Genomic DNA, 21,996 nt, shown 5'->3' on the forward strand with positions numbered 1-21,996 from the left:
TGTTTTGTTTTGTTTTGTTTTGGTACTGGGGATTGAACTCGGGTCCTTGTGCTTGCAAGGCAGGCCACCGAACCGCTGAGCTAAATCCCCGGCCCTCCATGGGCTGTTCTGTACTCATCTCTGTGCATATTTATGGATCTTTTGAATGCTTGTCATCTCCCTCTTTGTGTGCTTGCTGCAAAGCCCATTGTGAACTAAATGGTGGCCCCCTAAATTGTCCATGTAGTATCCCCAGAAACTGTGAGTGTGACCTTATTGTCAAAAGGCCTGATTAAGAAACCTTCAGAGGATCCATGTGGCCCAAAATGCCATGTCAGTTGTCCTCAGAGGCACCAGGAGATGGTGGCACAGATTGGAGGGGCTGTGTGGACAAAGAGGAGGTGGTGTGAGCTGGGCCACACCAAGGAGCACCTGCAGCCCCAGAAACTGGACAGAGGAGTAGTGAGTGCCCTGAGGACCCACCACACCTAAATTTGGGACCCCTGGCTTCCTGGCCTCCAGAACTGGGAGTTTCTGTTTGAAGTCATCCCCCACCCCTTGCCAGCAGGGGTGGTTTGGAAGCCCCAGATGTAGTGTGATCTCTCACTCCTACCCTACCTGGTGTATACACCAGGGCCAGACTTGGGGCATCAGCTGGCCATGGCTGGTAAGATCAGGAAAGGCCTCCCAGGGGTGTGTGTGCTGGGGATCGTGGGACCTTGTGCATACGAGGCAAGTGCTGTACCACTGAGCTGCACACCAACTCCCAGGGCCCTGTGAGCTGTTTTCAAGGCTGAGTTGTCTAGATCAGCAGTCTCTCCTCCTTCCCAGGCTGGACAAGAGGCACGGGCACTCCATGTGCTTCAGAGGTCTAGAATCTAGATGGAATCCCTACCAGGGGCAGGCAGGGAGTCTTGGAACCTGAGTGCACGTGGCACTGAAGATGAAGACGCCTGTCAACCCTGGTGCCTGGCTTTGTGCCTGTGAGGGCAGGAAAGCAGGGTTGGGACATTTCAAGGTGCCCCCTAAGAGGCAGCTGCTGGAGTTCAGAGAGAGCACAGGCCAGTGGTTCTCAAGGTGTGGGCAGGACAGATCTCTTCAGAGGCTTCTGCAGGCTGTATCCCTTCAACCTCCATATCCATCTTTATAGGTCTTCTCGGCCTGATTTTGGGACCATGATGACACCTGATAACCTAGAATCGAATCACTTCCCACCTCAAGGTCCCCTTACCCGGTCACATCTGTAGTTTTTTGCCACATAAGATCACCTATGCATTTCTGGGGACCAGGATATAGGCACCTGCCCTTCTCTCCTGCCCAGAACAATCCTGGTGGCCCCTTGTTTCTCCTAGCCATTTCAAACTGTCCAGACCTGGGCCTCTCCTGAGCTATGCTGGGCACTGCCAGTGCTCACTCCAGTCTTCTGCTGAATGAAGAAAAGAGCCAGCTGTTCCCAGCCCTGCCGAAGAGACTCCGAGGACAGGGTCTGAAGGTACCTTTCACAGCTCTTCTCTCTAACCTCACTGGGAAAAGAATGGCAGCCCAACAGGGGTTGGGCATTTCAAGGCCAGTTTGTCATAGCCACAGGGTTCATCTGTCCTCTGTTCCCCAGCCTGGACCTATCATGAGTCTCAGGGTCCTTGTCCTGCCAGAAATGGGCGGGACAGGGTGAGATCCAAACACTTCCTCATGTCCTCCTTGGTGGCCCCATCCTGGGCACTAGATCCCAGGACAGGCAGTCTCCAGGCACCCCGACCTCAGCCTCCTAGTGCTGAGACTGAGGCCATCCTCCTGCTTGGGACTAGACAGGGAGGACTGCAGTGACAGCCTTGGTGGGCTCTGGGAAGGTGGACACTGCCTACATTAGACCTCCTGCACCCCTGAGGGCTGACCTTGTGTGCCTCCATGTTGAGTTGTCATGGAAAGTAACATCCGGCCACCACCCTTGGGAGTGGTGAGTCACGGTGACCTAGTGGCAGAGGTGACAGTCTGTTGGGCAGGACTCCACCCAGGCACACTGAAATGTACTGAGCACCAGGTAGCAGTGTACCCATGTACCCACAGATCCCCACTCAAGGAGAAACCGGAATCTTAAGTACAATCTCTCCTTTGGGAAGCTTTGCAAAAATAAGCCTCATTGAGGTCTTATTCACATACAACCAGAGGTGACAGCTTGTTTTTTAGTGTACAAACAAACTGACTTAAAAAATGCAAAAGCAAGAAAGTAAAAGATATGAAGGCTAGGAAATAAAGCTCCTACTAGCTGGGAGGGGTCCCTGAGTAGGATACCCCAGGAGGTAGCAGCTTTAAGGTAACTGCTCTGCACTCAAGGCCCCAGCAGATGCTCTTACCAGATCACAGCAGTCAGCTGACCTGAGGCTCTGCACTCAGCCTGTGGCTGATGATCGAGAGTCTCACTCAGTGATCTGTGAAATGGGAGATTCAGGCCTGATGCGGAGGTGCCTAATGGGGCAGGTGTGGGCACACATAAGTATTGAAATGCCACAGAGGGCAGAGGCAGCTCTTCATGCCCTTCAGGAACGAGACCCCTGGAAGAACATCATCCCAGCATGGGCCAGGGATGCCCTAAAGTGAGCTGAGTGGACGATGAACTTCCAACCGCACTCAGCTAGGGGTCCGGGGCAGTAGGAGCAGCCTTCCTCTCACCCAAACAGGGCTGCCAAGTCTCACCTACCTGGTGGCCTTCTGGGGAAATCTCTCAGCAACTCCATCTTCTCCAGCCCCGGCTGGAATCGTTGTGACATTTGTCAGTGGCCAGTAAAAGGAGGGTTCTGGGCTCCCTGGCCACTAGACAACCAGGTACCACTTGCAACTGGCTTCCCATTTTGCCTACAGGAGCTTTACCTCCTTTCCCTTCCCGTCCTGCTGGGGAGCAGGTAGAACAAAGCCAGGTACCACTTGCAACTGGCTTCCCATTTTGTCTGCATACACAGCAGTGCTGCTCATGGTTCTCCCCCTCACTGTTCCTCATGAGGCAGCTTGGTCCTGAGCAGCACCAGGACCACAGAACAGATCCAGCCCACTTGCTGGGGCCTAACCCTTAGCAGGTCTGCTCTGCTTCTCTGCCCCGTCAATCTGCTGGGCAGCTACCTGCCAGGAGTGCTCATCAGCACACATGCTTGTGTGTGGGCCCAGGGACAAAGGTGACACTGCTTCTCGCATCTACCAGTGTCTCAGGCTGTCATCTCACTGTCCTACAAACTGATCGCTGCCTGAGGGATGCAAGACACATTTCTGTGACTTTGGAGCAAGGCTGGTGTCTCTTCCGAGGCCTGAATGAACCTACAGGAGGCTGAGGCCAGAGGGAGGGAGGTTTCTGGGAAAGCCCTCAGCACATCTGTGACCAGGCCAGATGGGTCACCAGGCTTCCTGGCACTTTAACTGTCCCTGTTAATTTACCCAAGCACATCACTTTGTGCAACTGCTTCTCATCTCTAACTTGTAAAGCACATGTTCACAAATGGGTTCATTTTAAACACCCCAGCAGAAACTTGAGAGCTTGTGGACTAATGACTGCCTCCCTGGTCAGTGAGCACCCACCCCAGCACAACCCCACCATCCCAGGTGGGCAAGGAGGGGCAGTACTCCAAGCCAGCAGGCTCTTCCTAAGGCCTGTCATCTGGGGGAATGGTCCCTGACTCACAGGCAGCCAGTTTCCCTGATACTTCATGGGATGGGGACAAGGGAGTAGTGTGCAGTGACATCCTGCTCTGCTGCCCCTGGGGACATGTTGCAGGCACATCTACATCTAAGCCTGTATCCAGCTCCTTGCAGCCTTTTTGGTGGCCTCCAGGACCCTCTGCCTTCTTGCTGCTCCCAGGGAGAAGGAAGCCATACAGGCGGGCTTGGGACCATGGCAGGAAGGTCTGGCTGGCCATGTGGAGAGATACGTGCTGGCTCCACAGCCGCCACCTCCTGGATATGGTTTCAGCTTAGCTGGGCACTGCCAAAGCTAGGATTCTCAAGGTTAGGTCATTGAGCAAGAGCCTTCTGCACCCATGAGGGCTGACCTTGTGTGCCTCCATGTTGGGTTGTCATGGAGGCAGTAGGTGTTTCTGGGTGGAGCTCTTCCCTCTCATTAGGAGAGGAAGAGACAGGAAAGCACCTTAAGAGAAGACATCCTGTATGGGCTTTGTGAGGGAGCTTCCCTCCTGGACTCTTCTGGGGCTATAAGGCTCACCCCATGAGCTCTGGGGTCATGTTTCAAAGCTCTTCCTGCAGGAGTCAAGGACCTATATCAGATGAGCCTGCAGGGGCAAACTAAATGTAGCCTCCTCCTAAAAGGGAGCTTTCAAAGCCTAATGACCAAATGTGAAGGCAGATGACTGCAGTCTTGCACCCACATGCAATAGGGGCTCACAGACCAGCAGGATGTGTATCCACTTGTGAGCTGTCAAAAAGACCCCACACAGTACCAGCTTCATGTTTCACAACTTTAATAGAATATTCTAACTATTCTGTACAAATTGAAAACACTGTATTCAGTTACAAATGTGTTATTAGGTAAGGCTGAGCACTCTCTACATACCTGGTCAGCGTGGACATGCTGTCCCCAGGTGCCAGAGACCACTGCCACATATTCAAAAACCCTACATACCAGCCACCAACCAGTCACACGAAACCCAGGGCTCTTAAGACAGGATGACTGGTGGAGTCCAGAAATGGGGGTTACCAAGAAAGCAAGATGGAACATTCACACACTGGACTGAAAAGCTGTACTCTGCAGCCCCTTCCATCCCCAAAGACCTTCCAACAGCAACATGTGGTCCACATGTCACAGAACAAGCTCTTGCCCTCATCAGCTGGCTGCAGAAAGCAGCACAGGCCATGGTCCTGCTAGGAGACAGCACACCCTCCTGGTCAAGTCGCCGATATGGTTTCATCAATGGTAAGGATGAACAACAGTGTAAATTCAAAATCCTTCAAGCACAATGAATAAATAAATACAAGGGTATCACTACAGCTCCTGCCTCAGAGAAAGTGTGCGCCACAACCTACCCAATCCCTAGCAAACTAAAACACAAGAAAAACACTCTAAGTAAACACAGCCTTAACTTTACTCAGCTCTTCTGAGATGATTAGGATATAATGGCTGAAGCAGCTTCCGAGCAGTAGGGTCAGTGGTGGAAACGGGTTTCTTTGAATCAAAGAGAGGGACTCAGCCAGTCTGCAGGAGAGGCTCCAGGAGCCCTGAAACTGAGTCCTCAGACCTCTGTCCTTTCCAGGAGTGACTTCCCCCATTCCGTGTGGTGTGTGGACCTTCTCAAGGGCAGGGCCTAGGCAGGTCCAGGGCTGCAGGCACCAAGGCCACAGAGGGTGCTAGAACTAAACCTCCTATTTCTGAAATGCATTTCAGTTGCCACTGTACAAGTTAAGCAAAATAAGAAGGAAAAGGAAAAGTGAAAATCATGCACTTGAAAACGCATTAGACGTTATAAGCACTGTCCATATGGTGTGCTGCAGCGAGGCCTGAGGCCCTGCCACAGCTGGGTCCTGACAGCCATCCCGAGGTGCCCACTCCTCACTGCTGCTTGCATTCTGCCGGTTGGCTGGGCTCTTTCTGCAATGAGAAGACAAGACTAATAAAGAACAAAAGTAGTGTTATCCACCAAGTATCCCCAACCCACAATGAAAACTAACACTCAATTAGTTTATTCATTCTTACTGAAAGAAATGGTAGCTTTTTAAAAAACAGCTAATTCCCCAAAGAAAAGTCAGAGTGGGGCTGCCTTTTTGTCATGGTTTTTATAGGAGGGTCTCCTTGGGGCTGCAAAGATAAATTACTACTAGACGGGGGGTTCAATTATCAGATGCTGGGAGGCAGCTGCACCCAAAGAGAAGTAGCGATGGCTGGATACCTGCCAGGACTTACTCTGCCCTGGGGGATGTACAGAGCCATGCCATGCTCAGGCCCACAGGCCTCATCTTTGAAGTACAGCTCTGTTCCAGGAACAGCTGATGCTGAGGGAAGGTATCCCTTCTAGTGGAGCTTCCACTTTTCACTCTAGGAAAAGTGCCCGAGCAGATTCACACTACTGACAGACTGGAATCTGGTCACCATGAAGAGTTGCACCCACTACACACAACTCTCCAACAGAAAATTAAATCCTTCCAGTACAGGCATCCAGAAAATGTCCCTTGCCAGCAGAACAACTTAATAAAAGCTAATGAAAAAACCTTGTACCTTTACAACCACATTTAGGGCCCCACGGATTTTGTGTGGAGTCCAACAAAAGCCTAGGAAATAGATAATGATCTCACCACTACTTCTGTACACTAACCTATTATTCAAAATTCCTACTAGTTGACATTAAATTACTCTGACTACAACTGGGCAAGGCCACAGAGTTGCTAAGAAAATCTCGCACTATGTGGTTTAAATGAACATCTGGGCAACACTACCGACACTTAAAGGATGGAAAAATACATATAAAGCAGGCATAAATGCACCAAGGAAGAACCTCAGGCCCTTGTCTAAGCTCTGCTGATTAAGTGGAACGGAAAGAGCACAAGAACAAGCTCAGACTCTCCAGTTCTGGGATTGAGTCTCTGTCCAGCACAGTGGCATGCCTCTTTAGGAGGGTACCCCCAACTTCCTTGCCTGTGCTCACCTGCCTTATAGGCTGTCCAAGGAGTCCAGGACTAGGACTTAAAGAAATGACAAAAACCTGAGCCAAAATGATACTAAAGTTAGGCAGCGCAGTGTGGTTTCCAAGGGCACAAGGATAAGAAACGTGCACCAGGGAGAGGACTGTCTATCAAATGGGGACTGAATTGAGTCCTGGGCTATACGCCAAAAGCCAGAACCAGGATGCAGCTCAGAGATAAAGCACTTGTTTAGCACGCATGAAGCACTGGTTCCTATCACTAGCACAACAAAAGGGGGGAAAATCAGAGGATTTTGTTAAGTGTGGAGGTGAGGGGATGAGAGCCTCTACATCTCTAAGTATATATGTATTAAACATAACATCATTCACACTGAGTTCTATGTAATTTATCCTATGCTGAATAAATAAAGTCATATATTTTCAACCACAACAAAAGAGCCTTAAAACCAAGGCTGGAGGGAACAGCACAGTGGCAAAGGGTATGTTAAGCATGTGAGAGGACCTGGATTCAGTCACCCTCACCAAAAGAACCCACAAAGAAAGCACAAAACCACTAACTTGTGTGATGAAGACTGCTAAAAGGGAAAAGTCCTCACTAAAAGATACAATGCCCGACACAAGGCTGTGAGGATGAGAAGCCACAGGAAAGGTATGTATATGGGCCTGTGAGAAACACCCTACATCTAGAGAAGCCACCTCCCTTCTGAGCAGGAGGGCAGCCTGCAACCCACCCCTGCCAGGTTGGAGCCAGTGCAGTGCATTGGCGCTTCTGCATGAGTGACAAGAGCTCTGGAAGTGAATTTTTTGCATCTAATGTTTACTGTTTTGGGCCTGTGATATAAGCCAGGAAAACACATACACAAACACACACACACACACACACACACACACACACACACACACACACACACACACACACACACACACACGCACACACACCCCTAAACCAAGCATTCTCTATCATGTCACAGATTCTGATGACACCCTGGTCACTTGATGTTAACTTGACTGACAAGGGAGGGTGTCAGCTTCTTCAGAGGTAGCAATTTAGCCCAAAACTTGCCCACTATGGGATCACTAAAGGTAGGGTTTTGGCAGATCAGAGAGCCTGACAGGGTGGAAGAGAGGCCACTAACACAGAAGTACATCAGTTGCATTGTGGAAGGAGGCCATGTGCAAAGCCCGAGCAGACTGGCTGGTGGACACAGCCCAAGCTGGCAGTGCCACTGTGGCTTCAGTAAAAGAAGGCCCCTCACTCTCAATGCTGACTGCTGATTGGTGGCACACACCGAGGACTGGCTTCAGGACAATTGCTAGGATGGATCCCAGGCCCATGAGACCTATGGGACTGGGCTGCGGTTTCGCCATAGATGAGAGCCACTTCTGACTCTGGTATGCCACCTACTCATCAGGACTGAGCACAGGGTGGAGGTGGTGTCCCAGCTTGCTGATCTCTCTGTCTACAGCTGGCTCTTTCTTCATTCAATCAGAACAATGCCACTGGCCTCACAACAGCACTTTTTACTGCCCATATTGAGAAAGATGCCAGTGACTTGGTTAAAAAATAGGCATATTATGTTTGGTTACCCCTTTATAAATGCCTGACTCAGTAAGTATAAACATACAGATGTGTGGACAAACTCCAGGGGCTGGCCTCTATTACCAGTTCTGATCCTATTGTGCAGCCAGCATAGCTGGGGGACAGCAAGACTGTGATGGTCTCTACCAGGGCTGCTCATCCATGGTGGCTTCAGTGGCCATCCTACAAGTTGCTGTCAGGGCCTCCTGTCCTGTCCTCTTCCGGGAGATCAATACTGTTATCAATGCTACCGAGTGCTACTAGGTTAGCAAGAAATCATGGGTTCAGAAAGCAGGAGACAAATCCAATTTGTTGTTGTTTGCTTTAGAAGCACAGCTAACACAGCCTTATACAAACACTGCTCCTTGGAAAGCCCTGTGGCAGCCTTTCTCCATGCTAAGTATGCCTGGGAAGTCACTTCCTGTGTCCCCAAAGTCAAAGCAATGCATTGTACAAAGTACAGACTAACAATTGCAAGTTAGGTATGAATGGATTCCACCTTACCTAGGAACGTATGAATGATTAACAGACAAAAATTACACCTAAATGGGGAAAAAAATTGAAAGGAACTGTCAGCATGAAAGAAAATGAAATGCACAAAATTATACAGGAGGAAACAGCCACAATTCTCATGATACAAAAGGGCTGCAAAGTACTAAATGTGGGCAACTTCAACAAAGCAGAGTTCTTCCTTAAAATGGCCTCAGCATACCGTCTACACTTATGACAGCACCAATATTCTTCCCTTCCTCATCTCTTTTACTTGCACAGGCTCCACTGTCAGCAATCACTTTAAAGAGGTGCACGTGAAGGAAGGGACAGAGACGTCACATCACAAGCCAGGATAGCAGGACAACCCTTTGGGCCGCCCATGCGGCAGCTTCCCACTGTACATAGCCAGAACACATATGGCTCTAGCTACTTCTCCCCACCCCTGACCAGGCTTCCTGAGGTGCTGGCAGTGTGACTCACTACTTCATGTCAACCCTCTGTGATCACAAGGTGAGATGCTCCTTTAGAAAACAGGGACCCGTGAGGAGACAGAGGCGCAGGGCGACAGGAGGATGAACACACAACAGGGAGAAGAGAAAGAAAGGAAAAGAAAAGAAACCAAGGAACAGAGCCTACAGAGACGCAGTGAGACAAGTACTGCACAGATGCCAATGATGCACTGGGTCTGAGTGTGGACACAGGAAGCTGTCACCAGTCTGTTCTCCAACTGCAACCATGACTACAGGAAAACAGGTGTAGTACTCAGAGAGCAGACACAGCCCAACACACACACGTGGCCTTCAGGTCCACCACACACCCACAGAACAGCTGAAGGTGTCACTAGTTACCCCAGCCTGTTAACTGTTGACTGGTGGCCACCACCTTCCCTGCCCCCGCCTGACTGTACTCCACCCAAGGAGCGACCTGGTCCTGTCTATGGGGCTGGGCACAGATGAGACTGTAGCACAGACTCTCCAAGATGTACAGGCCAACTTTAAAGGAGGGACTTTTCCAAAAGCTCATTCCCAGTGTGGTATTCTTAAGGCACATTTCTGGAAAGTCAAAGCCCTTCTCCCATCCTTCCTGAGGGGACCACTGCTATGTACGTGCATTCAGGGAAACGCGTGGGTGACAAACTGACTCCAGTCCCAAGTCATGAGCCTGGTAGTTTCTAGTGCACATTCCGTGTGTGGCAAATGAGGCACAAACAAAAAACAGCTGGAGACACAGGTAACAGAAAAGCAAGTTAATGGTTTACTCTGACAGCCCATCACTGTCGTCCTAAAACACATGAGAGCTGCACATTCTGTGTGCTTCAGGAAGATTGGGGTTTAAATTTTTAAAAATTATCATAAAAGATACATTGCCACAATTCTTCCTCAAAAATCTTCCCTTTTACTCCAAATTCATTTATCCCATCTTTCTTGCCACTTTGTGAAGTAGTTCTGGAAGTCTTTCCCCATGTCTTTAGTTGCTAAGTCGTGGCTACCCTGATATCCTGAACAGATTCAGTATGTTTCCCTTACTTGGCTGTTTTGACTTTGGGGAAGAGCCAGAACCTGTACGGGGCTAGATTTGGTGAATAAGGTGGATGAGGACATACTATACTGTTTTTATAAGACTGACTTTCTGCTGAATGGCACTTAGCAAAAGCATGTATTATATTTTTGATCACACCGTATAAGACACTCACAAAAAAGGAGTTCTAGGGTCAGGGATTTAGCTCAGTGATGTTGAGCTGCCTGCCTTGCAAATGCACAAGTGCAAGGACCTGAGTTTGATCCCTGGTACCAAAAAAAAAAAAAAAAAGGAGTTCTAGAACTGCTTCAGAAAGTGTCAAGAATAGCCAGATGTCATGACACATGCTTATAATCCCAGCACTCAGGAAGCTAAGGCTGGACTGTCAAAAGTTTGAGGCCAACTTGGGCTACATAGCAAGTCCCTGTATCAAAAAAACAAAACAAAATCCCAAAAGTGGCAAAAACAATGGGGTAAGTGCATTCAAAGAAAGTAGCATTATGAAGGGGATTAATGGCAATGTGTCTTTTATTGAAATAAATTTGTGACTATTCACCAGATTTTGTGATCATCCCTTATATATCCTATGCTATCTAGGGCATTTTGAGTCTCCTAAACTCAAGTGCTACAACTACAAAATTATACCTATTACTTTAATCATTAATAACATACCCCCAGGCCGGGTGTGGTGGCACACGCCTGTAATCCCAGTACTTGGGAGGCTGAGGCAGGAGGATCGCTGAGCATTTGAGACCAGCCTGGGCTACATAGTAAGTTCCAGGTCAGTCTCAACTATACAGTAAGACCTTGTCTCAAAAAACAAACAAAAAAACATACCCCCAAAAGTCCCTTTTTGTACCTTTTCAAACAGGCAAGTTCTTTCTCTTAGAATTAAAGATAAAGAAACTTTACTAAGTGAGGTAATACAGGTATCACACAGCTTTGTGTAGCTGAAAAACCCTTTCATGAACATTTATACCTAACAACCCAGTCACGTATACATTATTTATGTATTTTTCTGTTATATTTCAAGTTTCCTAATTAGAAAACAGCAAATACATATTTTAAACACCATTATCTCAAAGTGAGGATCATAAGTCCAGAAGTGTAGCATATGTAAGTTTGGGAAGCCCCAAAATAACTAACCTTGGGGTTAATTTCAGCATCATCCTCATCTTCTCCCTCCTCATCACCTTCCAATTCCTGTAGTAGAAGAAGTGAGAATTAGCAAGAAAGACTAATTTAAGGCTGGACTTAACTTCTTACAGAGTTCACTACTCTCAAAACACAGGAAAATAATCCTTTGCTTTAGAGGGAAGCCAAAGGCTGCTACAAACCAGTGACTATGTCACTTCCTTCAGACACACAATTACTTCTAGATATCTTTTTAAGATAATCTTGAAATGAGTATTTCTGAAAAGTAGATTTAAGTGATTATTTTCTAAGGTACATTTTTATAAACCAATTATAAAGCCACTGCTGCAGTCTGTGCCATGCATTCCCTCCCAGTTAGGCAGGACTAAAAGCCAACAGTGGCTTCACACAGAAAGGGCATAAAGTGGTCTGATTTCCTGAATTCAGAGAAAGCCAGAGGACATGCAACAGTAGGAATGACATTCCATATGTTTCTTACCTCCTCTTCTCCTTCCTCACCTTCTTCAAACTGGAGGGGGGAAAAATGGAAACATTTTTAGATTTATAAAACCATAATGGTAGCCTGCCCCAGATGCCAGCCCATCAAATGCCCTCAACAGCCTGGCTAGAGACAGCAGAAGCCCAGCTGTTGCTTGCTGGCAGAGGCACTGTTGGCACCACCTAGATACCCAAAGGCTGAGGCTGCAGCGCCTGGCTGAGGGACCATATGCTTATGAGTTTTGCCTTTACATAAGATGCACAAAACTGAGTCATGAAACAAGGAAGACGGGGAAAAGCAACAAAGAAGCTGCCAGCCAGGGCGTGCTGGATCCAACTATGAGCCAGGCCTTTGACTCCAGTCCCACTTTTGTCTTCAGAGAGAAATGGGGCAGTAAGAAAAAGAAACATGCAAGGTGATGAGATTTTTTTTTTCTTAATTTTCTACAAGGCTGACCTAAGTAAACCAGTAGCATAATTTTACTGCATATGGGACTTTTGGTATCACTTTTTATCTCATACAAGGAGGAAAAGACCTTTATTAAGTAACATGTAACTAAAATCTTGGTGTTTAAGCCAAGTGTGGTGGCCTGTAATCCCAGTACTTGGGAGGATGAACCAGGAGGATCACTGTGAGTTCGAGACCAGCCTGGGCTACGTAGTGAGTTCCAGGTCAGTCTCAACTACATAGTGAGACCCTGTCTCAAAAAAAAAAAAAAAAAAAAAAATCTTGGTGTTTAATTTTCAAAACAAGTTACAACTAAAGTGCTCAAAGGAAAACCCATGACATTATAGCTTATTGGTCTTGAATCAGTTTCTCCTCCACCCAACATATCACCAGTCAGACTAAGATTCACATTCCAAAATGAGAAGACCCCAAAAGTAAAAGCTAAAGCTACAGCAACCTCATCACTACTGGCTATACAACAAGGGAAGGGCACACAGAAATCCACGAGATTTTTCATTTACAAACATTCCTTTTCTTCAGATTACTCAAGGTAGTCCTTAGATAATACTTAAGCAGAATCTGGAAAAATCCTGCCACGCTGGTGTGGTCCACCTTAAGTGGCACCCAGAGCCTGAATGCCCTGTAGCAACCAGAGTGGGACATGGCTGTAGAGGAGCACCTTGCCTATATCCTAACAGGCCTCTAAGGCAGATGAGACCTAAGTCTTACACTTTACAAGACAGATCCAAGTTAGTTAGCATCCAGCACCAATTTCCTACTCCAGCATTTCACTGTTGGTGAACCTGCCTTCTGAAGATGCTCTGGGAGGGGCCTCTCCTAATTGTGCTTCACGCTTATGCAGAGCACACAGGAAGACAGGACCAGGGCAATCACAATCTCTTCCTCCAACTTTCTAGCTTCAGTTTATGACTCAGCTAACATTACTGAAATGCTTTTTATATCAACACATACTAATACCACGTGCCAGGAACTATTCCGAGTGTTTGACAAGTAGAGCCACTGCTATTAACACCATTTTAGAGACAAGGACACTGGTATAAAGAGGCATGAAGAGGTCACAGAACTACTAAAAGGCAGAATGAGGACCTATCTAAGTAGCTGGATGAGCTGGGACTTCTAACCTCTAGACCACATGGCTCAATGGCAGTGCATGCACCAAGCGTATAGGTGACCAAACACATACACACAAGCACACCACCACCCTGACAGTGCCTGCACTCTAAGCAGGTGACTGCCCCACAGCCTGTGTGAGTCTTTCAAATGGGTGTATGATTGACAGCATCTGCAGACCACTGGTCTGGGGATGAGATTTCCAATGACCATGGGGATGCCCCTTGGCTCTTGGCAGGCTATTTGCACTAAATGAAGTTAAACATTAGTTCTCAGTCATAAAGGGGCACATGCGATCAGTCCTACTGCACTAGACAGTAGAAAAGACACTTCCATGCCAGAGAAAAATTGTAAAAAATTGGTTTAGAATGTTAACAGTGTGTCCAAAAACCTAAGTCTCTGTGACTACCCTGTTTTCCAAGGACCCAATGCTGCTGAGTTCCAACATGACTACCACCCCAGCCTGGGGACAAAAAAGCAAAGTCAGATGATACGTGTAACACTTTTTAGCTGATGCACACCAGACTTCCTGCACTACTGCTGTTAGGGGAGCCTCAGCATTCCAGGTGAGGTGTGAGAAGCGCACCACCACTGACTTGAGGGGCCAGGCTCCCAGACTGCACCAGAGCTGTGGTGACCTATCTAAAACCCCAACAGACTCATCAGGAAGTGAACCTAAGAGCTCCAAAAGCAAGAGAGCATTAAGGCTGCTAACAAACTATTTGTACAGATTGATAATTCAAGACAACCCAATCCTCGGCCATGATGAAGACCTGTCTCAGTCTCAGCTAAAACGGGGAACTATTTGCTAAGCTATGTTAAGCACTTGTCTTGTGGGGCAGGAGTCTATTTCTTGGGGTTGTTGTGTCCCAAAGCAACATGAGTCCACTGCCCACAACTGTCTGGTATGGCCAAAGATTTCCTCATGCTCACAAGTTCTCCAAAATTTGCAAGCCTTCTAAAGACATAGCACACCCTCAGGGCCTTCACAGGACTTATTGGCTTAGCAGGTGACTGCAAGTCAAACACTTCACAGATATGTGCATCTAAGATTCTCCTCTTGCTAGTCTATTTCCCCAGCAGGGACCACTGGTTTGTGAAACAACACAAAACTTAGGCTTTGGGGCTTCCCAAGCCACTGTTCAGGGTTCTTTTCACCCACAGAGGGAGGTAGCTCCCCTTTGTGTCCTTGAGCCACATACATTGTCATCATCTTCTATGGCCTCCCCAGTGAAGTAGAGCACAGCCCTCGGCACTATTCGCTCACGGAAAAAGTGTCCAATTTCAAAATCTGAGGCTAAAGTGAATTCAGAATCTTCATCCTGAGGGAAAAATCAAAATATTAACTCATTTCAGTGGGATAAACTCAATTTTCTTGACCCCTTTAACGAAGTCTAACTCCTCACTTCTGGTTTACTGGACTTTAAACAAAAAACCCTACACTGCTGGGTGACAGTCACCACACACTTAGCCACCTAAGAGAACCTTAAGCAGCTTCAGAGGAACTCAAAAGCAAAATGGCAAAGCAGGTAGGCAGTGGAGGCCTGTATATAGCTTCTCCATCTGCCTGGTCCTGATGTCAATCTACAGAACTCCCCACTCAACAGTGTAATGATTTCATATGAACCCCAGGATCCCACGAAACAGGGATTAAAAAAAGAGTAGGCACCCATTCAAGAAATAGAGACTTTAACAGGACAACATGACAACACCAATCTTACCAGTGATTCGCCATCCCCAGAGGCTAGAAAAAAGAAAAGACAAAACATAGCTACATTACACTGACAACCAAAAAAATTAAAGCCCACAAAGAAGAAGCTTAGGTAGCACAAAATGGACAGGTCACAGCCCGAGGGCTTGGCCAGATGTCACCTAAGCCCTGTAACTCCTCACAGATGCCTTTGTAAGCTCCTCCACCACATACTGAAATCAATGTCTTGTCCATGCATGAGTTACTATTCATCGTGTGGTTTTTGTTTTTATTTTGTTTTTGAGATGGGGTCTTGCTGTGCTACCCAAGCTAGCCATAAATTCATGATCCTCCCATTTGTTTCCCAAACTGGTGAGATTATAGACATACCTCACTATGCCTGGCTTAGTCATGTATTGTAGGCCCCCGAAGCCTCATATATTTTGAAGGTGACTGGATTATTGGGGGTAATGCTACAACTGGCTTGGTGTTAGGAGGTAGGGCCTGATCAGAAGAGGCAGGTCACTAAAAGCATGACCTGCACGAGCATTAACTCCCTCTCAGACTCCTTTCTTTACCCTCTGCTTCTCTGCCACTGTGAAGTATGCAGCTTTCCTCTGCCAGACCCTTCTACCGTGCCTTTCTGCCTTGGAGCCAGCCAACTATGGCCTAAAAATGTGACTCAAGATAAACCTCTCCTCCTTTAACATGCAGATATTGGGAATTTTGTCCCAGCAATGAGGAAAGTTGTAAGACACCATGCTTTTTATAGACCCTAGGGAAAGTTATGGAAAACCAAGGTTCAGAAATCTATGAGAGCTGAAGGGCAAACAGGAAGAAAGTCCTCTCAGTGTCCCAGGCTGCCATTGGGGTGCATTAATACTACACGGGGAGATACATCTGCACCTGTGGAGCTATTGTAGTACAAGTACTGACACATGAGTAGGAAATCTCAAGCTTGTGTGCTCCAAGTACTGCTGAGATGTTTGCTGATGCCTCTACAGAAGAGCACAGCTCCTCCCCAAAGACGATGCTCAGATGCAGTCAACACACAGAAGACCATGCAGACTTTGGTGCTGACACTGAACCAGGCAGGACAGGAACAGAAAGGACTTCTAACCACACCCACCAAGCTGAGCTGACAGTCACATGATATACAAGACCCTTGGTCAAAGAGTTGTGTTACAAGGCCTCAGTTTCAAATTCTTGACCTCAGTGTGGAGACGCAGTGGTTCAGTGTGGATACCATCCACAAGGTGCAGATTACCATGTGGGCAAGGAAGAGGGTCAGAACCTGGGCTGCCTTCTAGACTGGTTGTTGACTTAAGGACAGACAGGCAACAGGGATAGCTACCTAATGTTTCCTTCATTTCAAACAGGTCATCCATTTTGTCTTGTCTGCCCATTGCCTCCTGCCCCACCATTTTCCCTTCTAATCCACAGCACTCATCACTCAGTCCTGTATTTTGTATTAACCTGCTTATTTTAAAATTAGTGGTTGGGGATTTAGCTCAGTGGTTCTGCTGCCTGCCTCTCAAGCACAAGGTCCCGAGTTCGATCCTCAGTGACAAAAAATTATTTAATTAAATAAAATAGCTTTACTGAGGTACAATTTACATACTATAAATCCACTTTGAATGTACAGTTTAATAACTTGGTAAATTCATTTTAGATTTGGGCAATCATCATCATAAAACAATTTTAGAACATCAAAAATTACTTCCAAAATTCTGAGTTTGCTTATCAATTCCATTCTTAGTCTAAAAGTTATTTTAAAACCAGTTTTAAGGAAACTCACGAACTGGGTGTGGTGGTACAAACCTGTAAGTAATCCCAGCACCCTAGAAGGCTGAGGCAGGAGGTCCAAAAATTTGAGGCCAGCCTGAGCAATTTAGTGAGAGCTTGTTTTCCCCTTCTCCCTCAAAAAAGGGCTACAGATATATTTCAGTGTGAACGCCTTCAAAAAAAATAAAAGCAAAAACAACTTGGAGGTACTAGGTCCAGACTAAAAGGCCCTCTAATTCAGGGGTACTTAGACAACCTCCAATATTGGGCGTGAAACTTATGACTGCTCTTACACATCAGACCTTTTAGGTCAAAGTCAAATTGTAGAAAAGAAAATAGTCTCCACGATAATAAATACTGTCATGGCCCATGCAGGGCAGCTTCACGGATGAGGACACGGAGTTCAAAGACAAAGCAAAACTCACGCGTTCTAGTCCCAGGAACAGAGGTGCTAGGAACAGCTGGTAGTGGAAGTGTTTATGTCTCTTTGTATCCATGATTTAACATTCCCAAGTGGTCCGGTTGCACATCCTCTTGTGATTAGAAAACTATCCTGTGACTTAAATTGACTACAAGTGAACTGGGCATAGTGGTACCACTGGTAATCCCAGGAGTTAGGTGGCTGAGGCAGGAGGATTGCTCCAAGTTTGAAGCCAGCCTGAGCTACACAGTGAGTTCAAGGACAGTCTGGACCACATAGCAAGACCTTGCCTCAAAAAAAATTTCCCCAAATCCCTGTGCTCTATGGAATAATGTGTACAAAAAACGTAAGAAAACTGCTAAGAAAAGGGGGTCTGACGGGTGATTCAGATGCTGTGCAACAGTGACCACTCATAGCTAGGAAGACAGAAGTGACCAACAGCTGGGTCACCTGCAGAACACAACACAAGTGTAAGGGGTGGGGTTGGGGTCAGCTGAGGAAGCAGCACAGACCAAGTGCTCCCTTCAGTTTGTTTGTCTATTTATGGTGCGTGGGACTGAACGCAGGACCCTGTGCTTGCAAGGCAGGTGGCAGCACCACTGAGATAAATCCCGGGTCCCTCTCAGTTTTTAAAAGTGAAGTTGCATATGTTTTCCTGGGCAGCAGGTAGATGGAGGGAGGTAAGGACTCCTTCTTCCCTTTCACGACAAAGATAATCTGATTCTTCTTGTCCCAACTCCCAGCCTATGGACTCGCGATGCACTAACACAGTATCCTGGATTGAGCCCTCATTTCCCATCTGAAAAGCACCGGATAGGGTTGAACTCTCTGGGAAATAGCTAGGAAAGCAACAAAACTTTTTCACACTAGTGCATTAATAAATGGCCCAACAGACTTACCTTTTAGTGGACTGAAGAAGTTGAAAAATGACTCATTGGGCACTTGTTTAGTAATTGTTCTAACAGTGCCCCGACCCTTATGCTTCTGTTTTTTCTTGATGGTTTTGACTGTAACATTTTTTCCTTTCTTCCAGTCAATGGTACACCTATGGAGACAAGAAAGCACTCATGGAAACATACTAGAGAAAAATCAATTACAATGCATATAGGCAGCAGCCTACAGCACTATGCTTAACCAGGAATATATAAGAAAACCAATTTGCAAACCAAATATTACAAATCCTCTGAATCATTGAAGGATGTCTAGTGGGAAAGGGCTAGGGCCTCCCTCATTCTATGTGCCTTGGCTGCCTCAGGGCAGACTTCTGAAATAACTGGCATTATTTTTCCAGAAGTTCCACGAGGACTCTAAAGTATATTTTCTGTGACAAGGTCTCATCAAATCTGCACAGTGCACAAGAGCTTGTCATCTGCTGCCCTTGAGAAGAGAGCACACATGTAGTTACTCACTCGTACCTGAATTCTCAAGTCAACTAAGTGAGCAGTACAACAGGGGCCACACAAATACTGATGACCAACATAGAACACACCATCCAGGATGCCTGCCTTTGATTCTGTCACATTGGACACAGGGGACTCCTGGCAGCAGATGAACAATGTCTGCTCAAGAACACACTTGAAAAAGCCAGGCCTTTTCTCACATGATGGCTGGCCCTAGCCATTCAAACAAATCTAGCAAGATTTTAATAAAGCCCCAGAATACTTGTATGCAAAGATCTGTAAGAGTAGTTGGTTCTAATGGATAGATGTTTTGTTCTGCAGTGCTGGGGATTGAACCTAGGGCCTAGCAAATGCTATATTCCTGAATTACAACCCTATCCTGAATGAGTGTTTTAATTCAAGGATAACAAAATTTCCCAAAATCAAACCCACCAATGGGAATTAATTCTAAGCTAAGTTTTCTCCTTGATGGTCTATGAAGACTGAAATGAACATGAATCAAACAGCATCTATACTGCCAATTTCCAAAGTAATCACCTTATTACTGGGTGTGGTGGTACAAACCCACACTAACTCATTCAACAAACACATTATTTGCATTTGAGAATTTTATTTTACGATGTCTAGAGCACCTAATATCTACTCAAGATTAAAAAGAGTATCAGCCCAAATGTTCACAACTGAACAAGCATCATCTCTCAGCTTTGGTCACCGTATCTGCATTTTGTACATCCAATCTGAAAGCCTACTGCATTTAAATCTTTGCTGGGCTTTAAGGAAGGTTCAAGACCTTTTATATTCTTATTTCCTATCTTTTTTAAAATTCTAAAATCATCTTCTGCTTTTGTTGCAGAAATAGAAGCCAGAAAGATATTTTCTTACCCATCACAGTCCACAATTTCAGGACCTTCAAAGGAAAAGGGGTCGGCCTTGTCTGGCTCTGACTTCATCTTGTATGTTTTTGTCAGGACTGGATTGGTAAAGTAGTCATTGGGTTCAAAGTGGAACTCTAACACAAAAGACTGAAAGCAGAAAATGAGAATAGGGGCCACTTAAAATCTACAAACAACCAGCGTCAAATGTCATAGGTCACACGGGCCTTCCTAGAAATCTGCCCATTCAGCCCATTCCCTTTCCCTCTTCATCTCAGTCCTCCCCGTTGGCAAGGTCAGGGTTGCATTCTGTGCCATAAAGTGAAGGTAGTGATTCCACATACGAGGTGAGTGGAAGGAAAGGACAAAGCTCCCCAAGGATGAAGTGGATCCTTTACTATGAAGTACTCTGCAGATCTGAGCAAGACATGGATACTATGGGAAAGAGGACAAAGGGTACGTACAGAAAAAAGCAGCAAAAGAGACCAAATGGCTAGCAAAAGAAAACACATAAGTTACATAAATAAAAACTGAAAGACATGGCCTACTTTAGGGGCAAAATGCATAAAAATACTATGTACGACTGGCTAGTATTGTGGGGTATTGAAAATACTCTTATACTATAAACAGATTTACAAAAGACATTGTGGCAATATACAAAATTAATAAAACAGGAAAGTATATTCACTGGCAAAATAATTCAACTGAAGAACTTATCCTAAATTTGAGGAAACTGGATGTATGCATGGCTATGTGCAAAGATTCTCACCTCAGTTTATAAAGAGAAAAGGGAAGTCAATCTCCAGTTATCTATGGGGAGTTCACAAGACTACACACTGAATTCCGATCCTGCCTATGTCTGTAGGTGCTGTGTAATTCTAAGGAGTGTTGCACCATCTCTGTGCTCTGGGATCCTCATATTAACACTGAAGGTAACATTCTGCCTCTCTATCAACTGGCTTCAGGGTCAATCTACCAGAGTACGCAGAACAGACCCCAATCCAGGCAAGGATAGCCACAGCACTGTAATAAAACTATGGGGGGGGGATTTAAAAGACTTGAAGTAAATCTATACAAGTGTACACACTTTAAAACCATGTCCCCAAAAGAGGAAGTGAAAAAAGAACTCTTGAGGTAAGGGTGGAAAGAAGAGAGCCAGCAGCTTAGGACAGCGGCAGCAAACCTATAGCGTGTGTGCTGCAGGGAGCTGTCTATCATCACTGAAAGCTCTAAAAGGTTCGCCATCACTGGGGCCTGGCCAGCTGCTCCTGTGACTCTCCCTGGAGCAGAAGGTGGGATCTTACAAAGTTTAACTAATAAATCCTTCCCAATCCTCCACTGAATACAACAAACCTACAGAGGATGGAGAATAAGTGGGGTGGGAATGGGAGACTGGGAAGCTGCCTGTAGAGAAGTTTAAGGCGGGGCTGTGTGGACAGCCAGCCAGAGTGAGGTCGGATCACAAATGCATTATGTCTGATCTTTCCCCATTCCTTATAATTTTAAAGAGGCAGAATTATTTATTTTCTCCTATTTCCTTCCATTACATTTCTCTAAACCACGTCTTCATATCCCCCCACAACCCCCAAGTCCCCCCCATCGCCCGCCTCTGTTCGGCCCAGTCACTAAAATGCAGCTGGGGAAAACTGAAGGACTTGCTTAACCATCTAACCAAGAAGTGACCCAAGGGTAAGGCTGCCTCGTTAACACCCCACACAGACCAGTGTACTGTCAATATGCTAAATATGCCCAATCTCAATGATAATTGAAGAATAGAAACTTAAAAATGGGCGTGGTGGCGCATGCCTATAATCCCAGTACTCGGGAGGCTGAGGTCAGGAGGATCGCTGTGAGTTCAAGACCAGCCTGGGCTACACAGTGAGTTCCAGGTCAGTCTCAACTACATAGTGAGACCCTGTCTCAAAAAACCAAAAAAAAAAAAACCAACAAGAATAGAAACTTAGCCTAATTTTTTCCAGCAGAGTAGTTGTGGTTGTTATTTTTGTCAGTTCTTATGCTGAGAAGGCAAGGATGTAGGTCCCTGACTGCATATCACCCAGGTGGTTACAGCTGACTGACATGTGAGTCTGGGTGAAGGGCATATGATGGAAATTCTCTGTATAGTCACTTCAACTTTGCTCTAGGTTTCAGAATTATTTCAAACTACAAAATGAAAAAAAGACTTGCTAAAAAGGAAGGATAAAAAAATAGCACTAGCTGAAATGTAAATGGAACTATTACAGGGTCTCCTAACCATTCACCATCTCTGATCCAGTCACAAAAATTATTTAAACTAGTAAAATATTAGCAATCTTAGTACAGACTGGATGCAAGTGTGCTGATCATAATGTAATGACCAGAATGGGGAGGTGGTGCAATACTTGGGGAATGTTAAGGAAACCACTTAGAGCTGATGGCCA

General features: G+C 46.1%; 1 protein-coding gene across 6 annotated transcripts in view; it reads right to left on the bottom strand.

The window, feature by feature from the left end:
• Positions 1–4,447: 4,447 nt before the first annotated feature.
• The window catches only part of Nap1l4 (nucleosome assembly protein 1 like 4), a 42,373-nt gene continuing 24,824 nt past the window's right edge, over positions 4,448–21,996 (bottom strand). For 5 of the 6 annotated variants that reach the window (XM_033756503.1, XM_010635672.3, XM_010635677.3 and 2 more), the window contains 7 exons: positions 19,587–19,726; positions 18,204–18,349; positions 15,130–15,152; positions 14,611–14,730; positions 11,831–11,860; positions 11,344–11,400; positions 4,448–5,560 (listed from right to left, as the gene is read on the bottom strand). In XM_033756503.1, coding sequence (XP_033612394.1) covers positions 5,522–5,560; positions 11,344–11,400; positions 11,831–11,860; positions 14,611–14,730; positions 15,130–15,152; positions 18,204–18,349; positions 19,587–19,726 — 555 coding nt within the window. In that variant the 3' untranslated portion in view covers positions 4,448–5,521. Of the gene's footprint in view, positions 5,561–8,691; positions 8,730–11,343; positions 11,401–11,830; positions 11,861–14,610; positions 14,731–15,129; positions 15,153–18,203; positions 18,350–19,586; positions 19,727–21,996 lie in introns of all 6 variants that reach the window. The other variant, XM_010635674.3, reaches the window with a different exon arrangement.

Source organism: Fukomys damarensis, unplaced genomic scaffold (assembly GCF_012274545.1).
Source record: "Fukomys damarensis isolate Sample0158 unplaced genomic scaffold, DMR_v1.0_HiC HiC_scaffold_27, whole genome shotgun sequence".
Taxonomy (NCBI): domain Eukaryota; kingdom Metazoa; phylum Chordata; class Mammalia; order Rodentia; family Bathyergidae; genus Fukomys; species Fukomys damarensis.